This window comes from Botryllus schlosseri, chromosome 11 (genome assembly GCF_051294905.1).
Source record: "Botryllus schlosseri isolate E-star chromosome 11, Bs_hap1, whole genome shotgun sequence".
NCBI classification, from domain to species: domain Eukaryota; kingdom Metazoa; phylum Chordata; class Ascidiacea; order Stolidobranchia; family Styelidae; genus Botryllus; species Botryllus schlosseri.
This window is the reverse complement of record NC_137246.1, coordinates 12,955,970-12,973,236: the sequence shown is the minus strand read 5'-3', so window position 1 is coordinate 12,973,236 and position 17,267 is coordinate 12,955,970. Positions and strand designations below refer to the sequence as shown.

At 40.0% G+C, this 17,267-nt stretch overlaps 3 protein-coding genes and 1 long non-coding RNA gene across 4 annotated transcripts in view; all 4 read left to right on the top strand.

Moving 5' to 3' along the window:
* LOC145449604 (uncharacterized) overlaps positions 1-17,267 on the top strand; it is a 353,567-nt gene that overhangs the window by 241,228 nt on the left and 95,072 nt on the right. The gene's annotated exons all lie outside the window — the stretch shown is intronic.
* The window catches only part of LOC145449595 (uncharacterized), a 125,568-nt gene that overhangs the window by 17,828 nt on the left and 90,473 nt on the right, over positions 1-17,267 (top strand). The window lies entirely within an intron of this gene.
* Positions 1-17,267, top strand: part of LOC145449605 (uncharacterized) — a 166,763-nt gene that overhangs the window by 105,466 nt on the left and 44,030 nt on the right. The window lies entirely within an intron of this gene.
* Positions 1,836-6,145, top strand: LOC145450300 (uncharacterized). The gene is made up of 4 exons (XM_080328813.1): positions 1,836-2,028; positions 2,692-2,766; positions 3,976-4,157; positions 5,630-6,145. Exons 1-4 carry the CDS (start codon positions 1,938-1,940, stop codon positions 5,894-5,896), a joined length of 615 nt encoding a protein of 204 aa, XP_080184939.1. The 5' UTR covers positions 1,836-1,937; the 3' UTR covers positions 5,897-6,145.

Sequence of the window (17,267 nt, the reverse complement as noted above, 5' to 3'; positions counted from 1 at the left end):
GATAAGGGGGACGCGAAATTTTTCACTATCATAAAGGGGAGCGTGTCTAAATAAGTTTGAGAACCACTGTATAGTCCATGGATTCTGAGTACCTAGGAAGCTGTCGGAAGCTGTAAAACAAGTTGCAAAATTTGCAAAAAGTTGCCCTACTGATTAGTAATCATATTTAGCTTTACCAATACGTTGCAGCCTTGCTAATCCTTAGTTTGATTCGGTCAGGGGTGGCCAACCCGCAGACGTACGGCCACATGCAGCTATAAAGCCATTATTATGCGACCGTCTAAACATAATTAAAGTAAAGCGTGTGTTGGCGGCCTTCAGTATGGAATTTGCATTTACGAATCAGTTTCCAAATGTTCGAGAGATATTAATTGAACCTAAAAATATTTATAATGCTTAGCGCGATTCAGAGTGACTTGTACTTTTCATATTTAATATAATTGCGTCCTTGCAATCTGAGCCCCACCCGTATCAATGAGAACCGCAGAGGAAAATGATGCACCGCATGAAAATACTAAGTTGGGATCGCGTGCGTCTCACGAATTAAGGTTATTCTAGTACGTTTGGCCGGTTCTAATATATTTTGACTATACCGTCAATCCTGATGGGAGGTCAAGAAATAACAACATACAACCAAGTGATCAATATAACCGGAATATGCATTATCATCATAAATTTCGTGCCCAAATTTTTCGAAGCCGCCCTTTTCCATCAGCTCTACCGATTATTCCGATCACGTGGGCTGAGAATGAATAGAGTTTTCACAGTAATATGTGACGCTACCAACATTATGGACGAAATTGATTCAAGAGGTTGAATTTTTTTCGCATACGGCGCAATCAGATACCCACTCCCAACATTTATACTCGCAATTTATCGGCATATAGTGAGCCTGCGGGGATGTTCATAACCGACAATTATAAACTGTTATACGCAATGATGGCACAGAACACCACATGGGTTCTCGGTGGTAAAAAGTTCCCAGTAGCCAATTTCACATAGTATTTGTCCAGATGGGCCATGACGACTCTCCGCTGGAATGCGGCCTGATGCTATGTATGTAATCGGAATGCGGCTTACTACGAAATCTGTGCATTATGTGAGCAGGGGTGTACGAGTTTTGAGTAAATGTTGAAAGGGTGTACCACGACGAAAAAACGTTGAAGAGCACTGATCTATAGTTACACAGACACCAGTGGTGAGTAGAAAGATATAGGACAGGTGCCAGACCACTGCAAACTGACATGGTGCTGCGAATTCCTATCATTTCTCAACTATATTCGATAACCGGTGAAAGGGCTAAAAAGGTAAGCGAAGCTGAACGAAGCTGCAAAATCGGTCGTTGCCATTCCATGTTAACATTCAATGGCTTGAAGGAACAATGGAACAGCTGAATGAGGCATTGGGCGTAGGCCTATATCTGACAGTAAATTTTATGTCCAATTTATTGCTACATACTGCTGTTTAAACCAAGTCTGTGTCTAAAGTTTCCTTGGATTATTTATCGCATCCAATCATACCATAAGTCTTATGCTCCCATTTGTATAATTATAAACAAATGAATTTGTAGTTTACCACATGTAATATTGCAATATATGTCGTACATGGCTTCGTCTCACAAAGAGCATTTCGTAAACGAAATCACAATCACGAATGAAGCGAAAGTTGATGCAAAAGTATAGCAATTGAAATATCGCTTCTGGTCAGGAACTTATGAATAATATATTCTACCTTATACGTTGCGGAAATGCGGCTTGGTACGATGAAAGGAACTGTTTCTTCCGTCGGGCGCAATTCCGGCCGCGGTGACAAATACAAGTTGCATTTAAAGTTAGTTGTAAATGAGGATACACCATCATTTGGATTCGAAACAGTCTACTGTATTGGGGTGATTTATGATCTTTACGTGTCTAAAGTATTTGGTTTAATATTGAAATATGACGATAGCTTTAAAGTTGTGTCTTGTGATCGCTGTAATCACGGCTGAAAGCGAGGGAGCACATTTAGGCATAAGCCATGGCGTTTTCGGTAAGTTTGAGTTACAACTTAATGTCGGCATATTACAACGAAACAAGGAGTCACCATAGCAGTGTGGATTCATTCTTCAGACCTTTTTTGCTTCGTTATCGCTTTGTCCATTTGACAACTATACAATAATCCCGGAGTTCGGAATTTTAGAAACCTTATAGCGGCCTAGCAGTTCAACCAAAATTGTTTATAAACAATTTCCCCAGATTTTCATAGAAATCCTATGCTAGTACCATTGCGTTGATGCATTGAATCATTCAAATTGACTTGATTCGAAATGTGTAGTAACTCGTCGAGACGGCTCAATAATGATCGCAGCCCATCGTCGTAGTGACTTGTTCCCATCACTGAATCGGCCTATGTGTACCAAACTAGATTCCTCCTTTGCAATGGACAATACCGTGAATTCGAATTGTGTTTTGCATAGAAGCTTTGTACGATTAGCATCATTGCTATTAACATCGTGTGGTAAATGCAGTTTTCCCTCGCGGCCGCATGGGTTTCAGCCCGATATGTCATAGGTCAAATATATATTGTATCTATATTGATCTGATTAGGTAGGTTGTTAGGTGATCTACGAAATTGACAGTGGTTTATCAGCAGATATAGTAGCATATCTTTAAGTTTCGAAAATAGGGAAGATTAAAAATGTTCTTTATGCAGGTCTCGCACATACCTTGAAGAACAAACTGGATAAATTGGCGCACAACAAGTTTGAACCAATAGTCACGGACATAGGTATGCATACTGTATTACTATATAAAACCTAACTACTATAGGGCAAGTTTTTGCAACTTTTGCAACTTTTTCACAGCTTCTGGCAGTTTCCTAAATAATCAGAAGTTATGTAATATGGTGTTTTAAGCTGTTTGGAAGAATCTTATATCGCAACTTTTTGCAATTTTTCTCAATTTTTTCATACGACTTTTAGCAACTTTTGCGATTTTTCATGCAACAAACTTTTTACTGAAACTATTTGGCACAATATGTAAATAGATCGCTTGATTATACTTCACTGTCATTTAAATTTGAGGTCTATTCTGATTACCATTAGACGTAGGCTACATTCAGGCTAGACCGCCGGAAATTATATTTCCTCTGGGACATTTTTTTAGGCTATTAATTTTGTTGAAGTCGCTAACTCTGAGTTTTGCTACAGTGCCTTCGATACGGCTCGATTCGACTATCTCATACCCTAATAATTTCAAGGAACTTGTCCATAAATGAAACTTTGCAGTGCAACTTTTGTGAAAAATAAGTGCAACCTTTCACGGATTTAACTACAACAAAAACTTGCCCTACTAATTACTTATAGTTTTGAGTAACGCCATGTTCTTATTATGAAAATTTCAGTTTCACTCATAAAAGCATGCCTTTCTACTTTTCAAAATCCAAATTGTAAAATGTAAGCAGTTTTGCCCAAAAAGTGTTCGAGTTGTAGTGGTCCATAACCGCCTGAGTAAGAAGTACAATTAGGAAAAACTTGTGTACTCTGAAGAAGTAGCCTAGAACTACTTCGTTAACGACCACCTCTTGAGAAGAACGCTATTTGCAAGTGAAATTTACTTCTGAAACACGTTCCTCGAAGTCCCTCGCTGTTCAAACGGGTGAGGCCACCAAAAGCAAATTTGAACCCATGGGATAGTAATTCCCACCCCAATCAAGGCTTGTTCTATGTTCAAGAGCACCGAGAGCGAGATATCATGCTCATCATTTGCTAGGTATGATGGTAGGCCTTGCGGTTGTCCAAATTTTCAAAAATTGTATGGTATATAGATATGTGGTATTTTCTGTGCGTAATCGAGTGCTCGGCTGGAATCAAATAAATCAGGTAGGGCTACTACACAATTCCGCCTAATACCGGTGGTCCAAAAATATTACAACTTTCAGCAATTAATTAACGTTGAGTATATTGCAAGTGCGCTACCGAGCATATCTGTCTGTCAGGCTCAGCTAAGGAAGCGGCGGCATTGGAATTGGATAAACTTATAGGCGACGTCACCGACTTTTTCTGCCCCTATATGGGATGCCTATACGGCAGCCATTGCGCACTCAAGAGCTTCTCGGAAATCGGCGTGTCATCGATCGCAAGACTTGAAGCAGAAATGGAAGAAGCCATAAAACAGCACGTGAGTGCAGAGTGCACGGTAACGTAGCTATAGCCTATTCGTCGGCTATTATAGTAGGCTACAATAAGCTCAATCTATCTTAGGCCTACAATAGGTTTGAATAACGATGAGGAACAGCATATTTGGTGAGGGATCCAATGCGTCAAAACATATGTCTCAGCTTCGCAGGCATAGACGGGGTGGGGTGTATTCTACCCAGTTTCCGAAGGTTCTGATGGGACTTTGTTATGGACTTTATTAGGGAGCATCTTAGGCAGTCGTAAATGGGAATTCAACCCCTTGACAGAAGTAGGCTTCAAAAATTGGAAATAATGCTTTCGGTGATGAACACGCGAATTTGAAAATTTCAACCCGTAACTCCGCTTAGAATAGCCTAGCCTATTGAAATTTGACATTGTATAATTCTTGAAACTGGATCGGATTCGGATTCAATAATATATACTGTGGACCAGAATTGGATTTTCGATTTGCAGAATCTCAGCACAAAAACAAATGGATTGGAATTCGTGTGTTAGACCCACTACTGTTGCAGATTATCGAGAATATAGGACATTTGTTTTCATCTAGAGACTTATCGTCGACACCACCTTTAAAAGTCCGGATCAGATATGAACGGATTCTCAAATTTCTTAATCCGAATCCATCCGGGTCCGGCTGACGATTTAAAATTCACTGGCCGAAAAGAAATTCGATCAAAACTATGCTGACTTTTTCAAATTTCAGCAGCAAAAAAAAAACGAATTTCAAAGCAAACTCAAAATCCGGATCGAGTCAGGTTACGTTAAAAAGAAATGAAATCTTGCTCCAGCCAGCACTGGATCGTAATCCCTCTGGCTCGGATAAGATTGAAGTGACTTGCCTATCTTGTGTCCACGAAGTATCTAAGAATTAAAGCCTACTAGACGGTTGATGACCGTAACAATTAAGGTTGCAGTTAAAACAAAAATCAATTTAAAACAAACATGTTTAAAACAACACCCTTGTTTAAAACATGTTTCTTATTTTATTTTATTTGAAACCAGTACGTCGCGAACTTTCAATTGTGACATTGACAATTGGAAATAGAGGGTAAATATAGATCCTTTGACGAAATATCTGTACTATTGCTGTTTTTAGGCTTCCAACAATCCCATATCGGCGATTCAAGTCTGCTATATAGGGGGTATTTGTCCGTAGGCTCATAAAACACGTTTCTGGAAAGTATTTACACAATTATGCCATATTTTCACAACTTAAAATAACACGATATTTTTAAAAGGATTTTGTTTAAAACACTGTTTTAAACATGTTCTAAACAAAGTGTTTTAAAACACCGTTTGTTTTAAATGACTCATATGATTCAAAATAGCAAATATATGCGGTTCGCTCAATAATTCTTCGCGGGCATGTTTTGTATAGCCCTTATTTATAATGAATTAAGATATTGATATTCTAAAAGGCATAGAGGGGATCTTATTCTTTTGTGCATCTAGAACGCCGAACACAAGTTTCACGAAGAAGAGGGAGATCTAACTGAATTGTTGGAGGACATTACGGCAGACAATTTTCTTCACGATGTAGTAACCCTCAGCGCTTTGGATGTACTTCTTTCGCAGTTCGAATCGTTGATTGACTACGATACTGCGGATAACCTAGGTGCTGTGATTCGCGACGTCGCCAGCGGCTTTGTCAAATGTGAATGCAGATTTCACATGACTGGTTTGCGATGCGATGAGTGTACTCACGGGTTCTCCCTTTAAAATATACTATAATCGGTTCAGTTATCGTGCATACACGCTACATCGTATTTATTAGGTCTGATTATAGACCTAAACAAGGAATGACGTTTGATTGCGTAAGGCTTCCATAACAATTAGGAACTACAATGCATCAGAGACCACGATGCCAAAAAGCGATGCAGAATATAGGCCTATAAGCAATGTTGTATGTAATGTGTTCAATTGTTCGTCGAGCATGGGCATTGCCAAATAAACTTGGGAAACTAAAAATCCGTTGATAGCTGAAGTATTGGGAGGGTTGCATTATCCTGCAATGGAAACGTGTCTATTCACACCCAGCTATCAAATATGATGGAAGTTGATATTACAAATCAATATCTGCAGGACAGATCTCCCCATTCATTCGCTGCCTTACAGTCCGGCTTAACGTTCTCTTGCCCAGTAGCAGGGTTATCTAGAACTAGATATCCCTGGTGCAGTAGGCATATGGGGGCTTGCAGGCCCATGTTGAACTACATAAACTCTAGTGATTCTGTATCGCATGCGAGTTTTCCACCATCTAGTGTTGATTGTAAATCTATGTACAGAAGTACAACAACACGATCTTGCAGAAGAATGAACATGTTGTGTGATTGGATTGCTCAGACATTGTAGTTCCAACATATGATCAAGCATAAGTAACACAGTTACTATATGCCGTGAAAAATGGGGTAGCACTTTGACAGAGGTGGTCAGTAACGAAGTAGGCCCTACTTCTATACTCTTTCAGAGTACTACAGAGAAGGCTCCGCAGAGGCATGGCATGTGCTTAGTGGATATGCTTTCAGGAAACCATAAAGTTATATAGATCTATCGATGTAGGAAACTAGGAGTAGGCTAGATATAGTGTTTTTAAAAGCAATCGAAAACTACTTCAAGTAGAAATGGCTGGATTTAAATCTACTCCAGTAAGTAGTTGTGAAAAGCAGTCAGAAATGCGCTCAGATGTGAACTTTCAGAAGCTGGAAACTTGAGCTATGCGGAGTTTGCATAGAGCTGGGTTCGTCCTGCTACATCCCAGCAGAAATAAATTTTCCACAGTATGAGAATTCGACCGCGTCATGGGAAGCAAATGTTAGCTTTGTAATGGATCAACATTTCTCAAGTTTTGCTTATACTCCAGCTACCCGTTTCAGAAAATGTCACTGCTCGTTTCGCGAACCGTCATAAGGACAACGCTGAGTGAAAGCAACCCGCTCCATGCATAGTATTGACTGGTGTTTTCGTGAAAATATTTCTCACTATATATTCTTTTTGCACGAAGCACGACTTAACGCAACTTTTATGAAAACCAAATTCTTGTTGGTGCTCCATGAAACAGTCCCTGTCCTCTCTTTTTCTCTCTGGCAGGAAGAACAGACTACTTCTACTTGACAAACAATAAATAGTGAATAGTAAGTAAATCGCAAAGTAGAGGGAAATTCGATTTACTCAAGTACTGCCAGTATTGTAAAACTACATGAGCACTACAAAAACGTAGAAGTACTTCATTACCTCGGCCCAGCTCTCTGCATCAACCGCATGTATAAGTTTCAAGTTGAATAATTTAATGGAAAAGTTTTCTGAAAATTTATAACATTCACCGCAATCTCGCAACATAGAAGATAGTGTGACAGACATCGGGGTATATTGCTGTAGTTCTACACTATCCATTATGTATCTTCTATTGAACAAAGCTCCACATTTATTACACAGCAAAACATGTTATAAGTAATTCGGTGTATTTGCTACTGTTAATAATAACAGCGAAGTATGAATACAATCAACACAAAATTGGTTCAACAATCCAATCACCTATTAAAAAATCCTTTACAGAGGTGCAGTTGATGGATTTTATAGACACTTGATATGAAAGTCTCATACATGAATACGGCAGTTCTATCTTATACGCACTGCCTTTACCCTTGCGATCAGCATCCTAAATAGTATTACTGGTCACTACTGGCTGGCATCCCTGTACCGTGTACCTTTACTATGATAAATTGCACGAGGCAGGACGACTTCCTTGCCAATTTTATTAATTCCAAGTCCAAACATAAGTCAAGTATGAAATCTGAATATTAATCCTATGAACAGGGACGGTGTGAATGTTCGTGTTTGGTATGCAAACCTTGATTATTCAAGGTTCTACGCTATAAAGATTTTTGTGAAATACCTGTGTTTGCAAGCAATCTTAACATCAATGATCAAAATTCCTTAGATTTGAACTTATATCATTCACTGAACTGCTATTTAGGGCGATTTTTTTGACATGTCAAAAAAAGTCACAATTAGGTCAAAAAATGTCAAAATTGTTTACAAATTTGAAACTTTTTTGCAACCTACATTTCGTTTTATCGTAGATTTTGCACTGTTGGTGAACTTATTATTTGAAATTTTACAGCTTGTAGCCTACTTTATAGGCCTACTGTTGAAGACGGCCCACTGTGAATCATGAGCATTCAAATGAAACAAATAGGTGGACATGGTGTTATGCTCAATGTACCGCAACATCCCAACTGAAGCAAGACTGTGTAGGCATGGCATGGTTTTTATATCAAGAAGCGCATGGTGAAAAATTGTAATGTAGACACCATTGCCAGAATGAAGCAACACGGTTTGTCACCAGCACTGTACGGACAACTTCAGTGCCGTCAGCCAACAACTGCTGCTGTTGAACGTTCTTTCTTCATTCTTGGCAAGCAACTTAGTAAGGACAGACACTTTCTACCGAAGAATGTAGGAAAGTATCTTTTGTTGAAGTACAAAATTTATTAAATTATTTCTACCATAATGCGTAATGCAACTACTGGAATTCTTCATAGGGCCAGATTTCATTAAAATAAAGTTTTTTTGTGTAAAAATTTGTCAGTTTTTGAGGCAAAACAGTTTTTTCAAGGCCACTCCTTAGTAAGGACAGACAGTTCCAACCAGAAATGAAGATAAGTAGTACAATTCTAACATTATGTGGGAAAACACCTAATATACATACGCTAGGTCAAATTTGGTCAAAATTAAGCTTTTTAGAGTAAAAAATGTCAAAATTTTCATTTTTTAGGTCAAAATGTTCTGTTTTTTATGTAAAAAAAAATCGCCCCACTGATTTTAGTTTGGTACTTAGCGGACATGATCGATAGGTTACTATTTAATAATGTATCCATGTTGAAATAATCTAAATATTTGTGGATGGCAGGGGTAATATTCAGCAATTAGGAGAGATAGCATATGTAGGCTACTTTGTATATATATCAAGAGTCGTATCACTATAATACTTTACTACGGGGATTTTGCATCGGGCTTTCATAAACCCACAGTTTTAGAAGTTGATTTCAATAAAGAAGACAGTCAGTTTTTCTTATATAATCAAGCGTGTGGCCAAATGCAGTCAATAGAGCCATGTGTGTTCGCGATACACCAGTTCAATGCCACTGATACAATAGTTTCAAATTTTGGAAATAAATGAACAGTTGGCATCTATACTTTTTGTCATCATGTCACTGCTCAGCTTTATATGGAGAATTCTATATTCCAACAGAGAGTGTGTTCTTCAATTCATCAACTGGTACAATCCGAACTCATGTTTGATTGTTTGGGATGCCAGCCACTATTGCCAGTGCAGTATCGGATCGCCAGTATGCAATGTTGCTATGTTACATATTCCATTCAAGGTTCCATCCGGATCATATGTGCTTAGGCACATGAGTAATGATTGGTTTCGGGCGGTTTTTAAATATAATTTTCCGTTTGATTACTGCTTTTATAAGATATCTCTTCTCAGCTTCTGCTTCTGTAGTGTCACTTGCCGAGAAAGCGGATTTTTCAGCGGGCAACATCACGCCGTAAGGTTTCTCGAGGTCTGAAATTTTTCCTTGCAGAATATGATGTCCGATGATCAACAACGGCTCGCCAGTTTTGGAAAAATGTAGGTCTCCAAGCACATTTCCTGCAAATCCGTTTTCATACCGAGAGACGAGCTCACCTTGCAGTTCCAGTAACAACCACTCTTCCACCAGTTCAGATTTTTTTAATACGATTTGTACCATGTTTGCAGTCCTCCAGCAGAGTCACTACCTAGGCCAGTACCGTTCAAGTGCAAGCATGTCAAATTTTTAGCAACACGTTCAGTAGGGTTGTTCAGAATTGACCGACTTTCAAAAAGTCTAGGTTTTCAGTCCGTTTCCCATGCCTTATACCTTAAAAACAAATTCTGGCAACTTTTTTTTGTAATTCATCCCCTGCATCCGTGTGCACATTGCCGTTTTCTCATGCACCTAAAAATTTCTTCGGAATTAGGGGATTCCCCCGTTGTCAGTGACTCGACAGGAATGGCGTGTGTTCTCATTGACGTGACGCGTATGTTCTAGCGCTGATGAAGCGCTGAGCACGGCTGTGAAACGGGGATCATTGATTAGTCAGGTGCCTTGCTGCTTTGTTGTTGATGGACTGTGTTTACTGTTTACGATAGAGGTGCAGGACTTATCAGGCGGCGTTTTGACTCATGCTATTAGCGAGTTTAGCGCGTGATTATTGAACATAGTATTATAGCAGTATACAACTATTTGATATAATAGACCTGATACTCTTTTCCTTTCTACTGGGATAGAAACAAAGCTTGCAAATGTCTATTCCAATGACTGGGGAAAACCGCCAGTCGGTTGCTCTAAATTTTTTGTTATATCCCAAGATATCAATATACTGGTATGAGTTTTTCCAATTTAGGAATAACTATCTTCGATAATCTATAACTGGATCTAATCTGGCTACTCCTGTGCAAGTTATGCAGTATGTGTTCGACCTAAAACTCTAAAAGAACTGAAATGTTTTCCACTGTTTTTTATTGCTTGACTGAGTTTATGTATATCTGTTTTTCTAGGATTAGCTGTAGTGCGAAATGTCTGATAAAAAAAGAAAATCGTCATCTAGTGAAGCAGTACCGAAGAAAACTTGAAGAACACGATCGCAGACACAGCATTTCTTAATTGGGCCATCTGAGGAAGCCATTACGGGATCGAAGTTGCCCACTCTGAGGCAAGTTATGCAATATGTGCTACACCTGAGAGAGCATTCATTTTTAAAAAATGAACCAGTCAAGTCACACATCCAGATCGCAGTAGATGAAGTGATCGGTTTTTGGTTAATTGCTGGCATAAACACTATCACAAAAGTCAAGGCCACTAAAAGATTGGAAACAGTATGGAAACAATGGCTGTCACTAAAGAAAACTGCAGGCCGGCAATATGTATCAAAAAAACAGAGCGACTTTGAAGCCAAACTGAGTAGGCTATGGGATATAGGAGCCCCTGACGCGATAGCGACAATTGAAGCAAGTAGACTTCTTTCTGACGATAAAAAACGTGAAGACATAGCATTTTATCAGGATCAAAGGGGTCCGAGATTAGCAACGATCGGTGGCAAAGATAAAGTGTTGAAAGCGAAAATCATGCAACAAAAGAGACGGACCATGAGTGCAAGAGAGTCTGCACCAGCATCAAGTAGCGAAGGTGAATTTACAGAGAGCTCATCTATATCTTCACAGGTAGCTGACACTTCTCACAGCACTGATTTTGAACTTGCACAGTCGACATCTGGTCATTCCGCTAAATTTGTGACTCTAAAAGCTCCTGTAAACCTATTCAGTGACGAAGACCTATGCCAGGTTTTTGATCGCTTGAAAGTCAGTGATAATGCCGCCACCATGATAACTGCAGCACTGATTAAAGCTTTCGATGGCAACCCTAATAACTTCCATCTTTCAAGATCTGGGACCTATTCATGACGCATTGCCAATTGTTTGAAAATTTCCGAATCTATCTTTGAAAAAATATCCACCAATCCACCAGAGCACATTGCATTGCACTGGGATGGAAAGCTCACTAATAGTCGTCTAGGATATCAATTTGAGGCGTTGGCAGTGCTCGCATCGTCTGCGTATTCCGGTACATTTAAGAAAGGGAAACTTCTTGGCATTCAAACTTTGGAAAGTGCTACAGGAAAAGCACAGGCTGATGCATCATTTCAACTGCTGGAACTTTGGAATTTAACGAAATCTGTTAGAGCTCTTGTGTTTGACACAACATCCTCAAACACTGGTAAAAACAAAGGTGCGGTTCCGTTACTTGAAGAGTTGATTAACAGGAAAGTTTTCTACAATGCCTGTCGCCATCATATTTATGAACTGGTCATTCGAGAGGTTTGGAAGTGTTTGTTTGGATCGACAACCACAGGCCCTGGAAACACGGATTGTAATACCTTCAAGAAGAAGTGGAAACATATTGATAAATCAAGAAGCTATAAAACGCTGAAGTTTATTGAAGGCAGCTGGTTGGCGATGAAAGCTGATGAAGCAAAGCAAGAAATAATTCCACTGATGAAACCCAATGATGGAAAGCAGAAAGAAGTCTTGATAAGAGATGACTACAGAGAATGTGCAACATGCACCTTGGCGATTTTGGATGACAAATATGTTGATCATCGTTTTCGCAAGCCTGGTGCTACTCATAGCGTTAGATGGATGAGTCAAGTCCTGTACTGTCAAAAAATGTTCATGTGGAGTGAGCAAATGGACTATTCTGAAGAGTTCATTGAAAAGTTGGAACGAATCAATACATTCATTGCTTTGTTTTATGTTCCAGCTTAGTTGAAAATGGTATTGCATGTGACGCACCTTGGAATGATCTCAAATTCCTTCATGACATGAAAAACTTTTCATTATGCGATCTCACTGTTGCTGATATGGCATACAAGAAATTGCGAAAACATCATTGGTATCTAACTGAGGAAATGGTGGTATTTACCATGTTCTCGGCTAATCCAAAGATTCCTGACAAACTGAAGGAAGCGATGGCTGCTAAATTGCTGAAAATGCCAATCCCTGAAAAATTTCGCAGAGGTATGCCTCTCAGTCTGATCTCTGTCTCTGAGTCAATGAGTATGGTCGATTTGATAGGGCCAGAATCGTGGTTTCTATTTGATGCTATACATGTGGAACATGATTGGTTAAGTCTTCCAGTTTCGGAATGGCATACTGATCCGGATTTCGTGACTACTCAAGAATTTGTGAATACTGTTGAAGTAGTTAATGATGCAGCAGAGCGTATGGTAAAATTGAATACCGACTATGCTGCGTTCATAACGGATGACAAAAAACAGCGAGCGAGCCTCCTACAAGCTGTGGAAGATCACCGGAACAGATATGCAGATTTCTCGAAAGCAACCATTTCATCCACCCGATTTATATAATATTTTGCCAAGTTGATCACTTTCTTTGCCTTATTTTTTCGTTTCCTGTGATGTTTATTATGTGGCTATGAGTGGATGTTACATTTACAGTTGTATTCTTGCACATGGGGATCCAGGAAATTGATGAACAGTGCCGGGTAGGTTTGAGGGGTGTAGGATATGTGATCCAACAAAATGACTATCAGTTTTAGGTAGTTTTGAGCAGTTCTAAGGCAGTGTGGGACATGGAAATGATATCCTGAACTAGGAATGCCTTATATAGTGGGGTTTTGTAGCACTCCAAACCGCAACAGCTGCATAAATCCATGTTATATGTCGCTTTAACTAGGCTAGGTAAAATTGTGACACTCAGATTTTAGGGGAATCCCCTATTTTCAGCTGCTATTCTTCCAGCTCAATGTGCACACGGATGCAGGGTATGAATTACAAAAAAAAGTTGCCAGAATTTGTTTTTAAGGTATAAGGCATGGGAAACGGACTGAAAACCAAGACTTTTTGAAAGTCGGTCAATTCTGAACAACCCTAACGTTCAGCTTACGCGACAAGCTACATTTAATCCAAGTACCGCGCTACTAATCTGTCACTCAAAATGACCCCACTGGTGGGTGTGCGTAGGTATCGCAGGTATCGCATGTATCACTCAGTTGACGGTTTACGCGGGTGTCACTTCGGTTCAGTTCCGTTTAATTTATTGTTTCATCTATCTAGCGGAAGTATCACTGAGATATCATGTCTTGACTGTACCTGTACAACTTCCACTTAATATCTTTAGGCCAAACTTTGACCATCAATTGCGGAAGATATCGCAAAAATTACGATTAGGCGACGACACGTCATCATCATTGGTTTATTACCGGTCATTGTAGACTGAATTCTCCACTATGCCCCAGCAGCGCAATGTAGAAGAATCAGCAGAAAACTCTTTGCTTCATTGTGTGAAATGTCGACACCAAAGTAAAGAACCATTTAATGCTGCACGAGCACGGGCGCATTTACTATTCGACGCATGTACAGTCGGCATATCAATCGTTTTATATCGAACGTTTTGGCCAACATGCGGCGGTTATTTTAATCCTTATCACCGCCAATCATTTTAACAGCGCACACACCGCACGGAGTCGCATGGTCGCATGTTGCCCGAAAGTTATGCCTATGTCGTGTCTCCTAGCGTGAAAATACCCAGCGCCGAAATGCCGGTTAATATACTAGTCGCGCTCCCGCAGGCTGCGCTAAAGCGTCCGAACGGTTTCGTATGATATTAGGTTGCCGTTCATTCAGTTGCTAATACGGGTGGACTCATTTCTGTATATTATGCATATAAAATGTCGACGAGCATGTCCACACTCAATTCGAAATACAAGCAATTACTACTAAATAAATACTAGTCCATCCTCAAGATTACCGGACTACGACTGACCTATCAATCTCGCTTTCCATGACATGCAGCCCCATTTCTTGTCGCTTTATTTTTTCTAATACTATCTTCTTTACTTTTCATTCACTGTGCATGCCTCCTCCTTACATCGCCTAGGCCAAGGTGGGTGTCTGATTCCATAGACTACTCCAAGTAACTTCGACACCTTCCTATCTTTTCATGGTATCGCATTTTTGTGGTGTATTGAACTGATAAAAATTGCTAATAAACCAATGCTGATGATGAGGGCGGGGTTCCCACATTGTAATCAAGAAATCAGACTCCAGTAATTCTGCCTCAAAAGACTCTATTTTATGTTGATTTACGAAATAATTTTGGGTCGCCTACGAGCTTTGTACATTTAAAAAAACCTTCTCTGATTCACTTTTTGTAAAGACATGGTTATAATATCTTGTGTGCATCAAATCATTTGGCGTGCCATGAAAAATCTTTTCGCGTGCCAGAAATGGCACGCGTGTCGAGGGTTGCCGACCCCTGTGCTAGTACCACTAATAATTCCTTGTAGAGAAGAGGTACGCTGGCCTATGGTTCCATGCCCCAACTTCACTTCACTTCACTGCTTCACTACTTCACTACTTCACTACTTCACTGCAGTGAAGTATGTTTCTTGATAACTTCGAATCACATTAATCTACTATCGTCGAAACCAGTGACCTTGTGAGAACATAAGTTAGTTGATTTGGATATAGCATTGTTCTCCCAATACGTCCAAGTAGTACAGATCAGCTGACGTAATTTTTTAAGAGTCAACAAATTTTAAAGATAGGGAGTATTGTCTATAGCCATCGCAATAAAGCTTTCTTACAGGCTTATTCAGATACTTTTAAAGCTCCCTGACTATATTTCAGCCGAGATTCCTCCGCATATAGCTAGTTTAACTTGAGTATGAACAAATTTTTGGTCGATTTATACTGGCCAAAAGGTTCGCTACCACGCAACCGTGAGACCACTTTGTACAGCCTCCCTGCAGCATAGCCATAAGATTTTGCGATTCAGTCAATTTTATTACTTTATAGTCGTAAGACAGTGATTAAGATGACTTTGATTTCTGATTTCTCATTCCATACTATCTTGACCAGTGATTCCCAAGCGCGGCCCTGAGGGCCGCATGCGGCCCCCAGCTAGCCTTCTTGCGGCCCCCCAAAAATATTAGGAAATCGAGTTATGACAAAAAATTAAATTTATATTAATAAAATACACTAGCTTGGCTTGGAGTCTGGAGTTTTTAATTAAGATTGCAGGAAAGTCGTGAGTAAACTGTTCTCGTTACGACCAGTTGAACGAGCAGTAGCTATAGATATAGGTAAAGACCGGACTGTAACTGCCACACGCCAAACCCCCAATGAAGGGTGGGGGGCGAGCTCGAACGGGGCTCAAAATTATTTTGTGAATTAGCATAAATTATAGAGTTTTCTTTGGAAAATATATGCATCTTTTTCAATTTTGCTGTAGGCGTGATTTTATGCTGCCAAATATCTTGATTTTTGGGAACTCATCCCCAAGTAAAAATGCGCAAGATTTATGGAAATGGGCACCGGGCATATCGGCGTTAGCCTTTACCGCGCCACGACGCACAACGCAAGAAAACCTTGGCCGAACAGGACTGCCCTTATGCTGACCGAAAACGTCGTTATATATACAAAATACTGTCTTGGCAATCTTAACCTCACGAGACAAATACCATCCCGCAGGGAAAAATTATATTCCATTGAAGAAATACCAATTTGAAATCGTGTGCGTCTCTTAGTTTAGAAGCCTACGTTTGGGAGATTCTATATTTTTTGGATATAGCGGACAGGAGGTCACGAAATAACATGGTACGGAATCATACTAATGGGCCCTGCAGTTTCCAAGATACCTCACTCAGCTATACCGGTAATTCTGATTACGTGAGCAGCGAGGACAAGAAATTTGAATGGGTATGTCAGTGGCCAGACCACATACGGTTAGTGTGCGATCAAAGCGTTGCGGCAGTTGACCATAGCGGTCATACTATACAGTTGCGATCACACGCAGTAACGAGCACGGCAGTGGAGTCGCAGTTTCATTAAATTTTCACTTTGTGGAATAAGAATCACAGAAAGTTTATAATTCCAGTTGCAGTTGGTTAAAATGCTATGACTCCGACTCCAACTACTTAAATCAGTGGTTCCCAACCTTTTTCGGTGGCAGGGCCAAATTTAGAATTTCAGAGTACGGTGGGGGCCGCAGGAATACCAGGGCAATGAAACGAACCCAAAATGGTCTCCAAAATACGAAAATTGGCATTGTTCCGATCATTCGCTTGACTCCATTGGCGATTGTGTTGCCGCGCTCCCGTTGTTTAGAACAATCAACCTTTGCTGGCTATTTCGGAGTAGTTTTATTGCCCTGGCGAGATTTCAATTCGTATTTTTGGAATCAGTGCGACGCTTGCTTTCGATAAACACCGACATATCAAATTATTCGGACGCTTGGGTCGCGAGCTATAGGACTACCAATTATGCTGCTTTTTGCCGGCTAAGCAGTATACGCATCTCGGCGTATTCAATCGTGAGTCACTTGTTGCACATCTATCCATAAATTAGTTATCAATACCCAGGGCCGTAACAGCACTTCGTCAGCCCCCCCAAAAAAACGTTGCTCTTGGGCCTCCCATAGGGTGATTAACCGAACTTCGAAGCCCCCCAGACCCCCTCAGGCTAGATGGCTGTTTACCGC

Bases quoted from the DNA above. Each gene is read 5' to 3' on its own strand.
- LOC145450300 (XM_080328813.1), top strand. From the start codon at position 1,938: ATGACGATAGCTTTAAAGTTGTGTCTTGTGATCGCTGTAATCACGGCT. The intron at 2,767-3,975 runs GTATGCATACTG...TCTGTCTGTCAG, and splicing joins ACCAATAGTCACGGACATAG to GCTCAGCTAAGGAAGCGGCG. The intron at 4,158-5,629 runs GTGAGTGCAGAG...TTGTGCATCTAG, and splicing joins AAGAAGCCATAAAACAGCAC to AACGCCGAACACAAGTTTCA.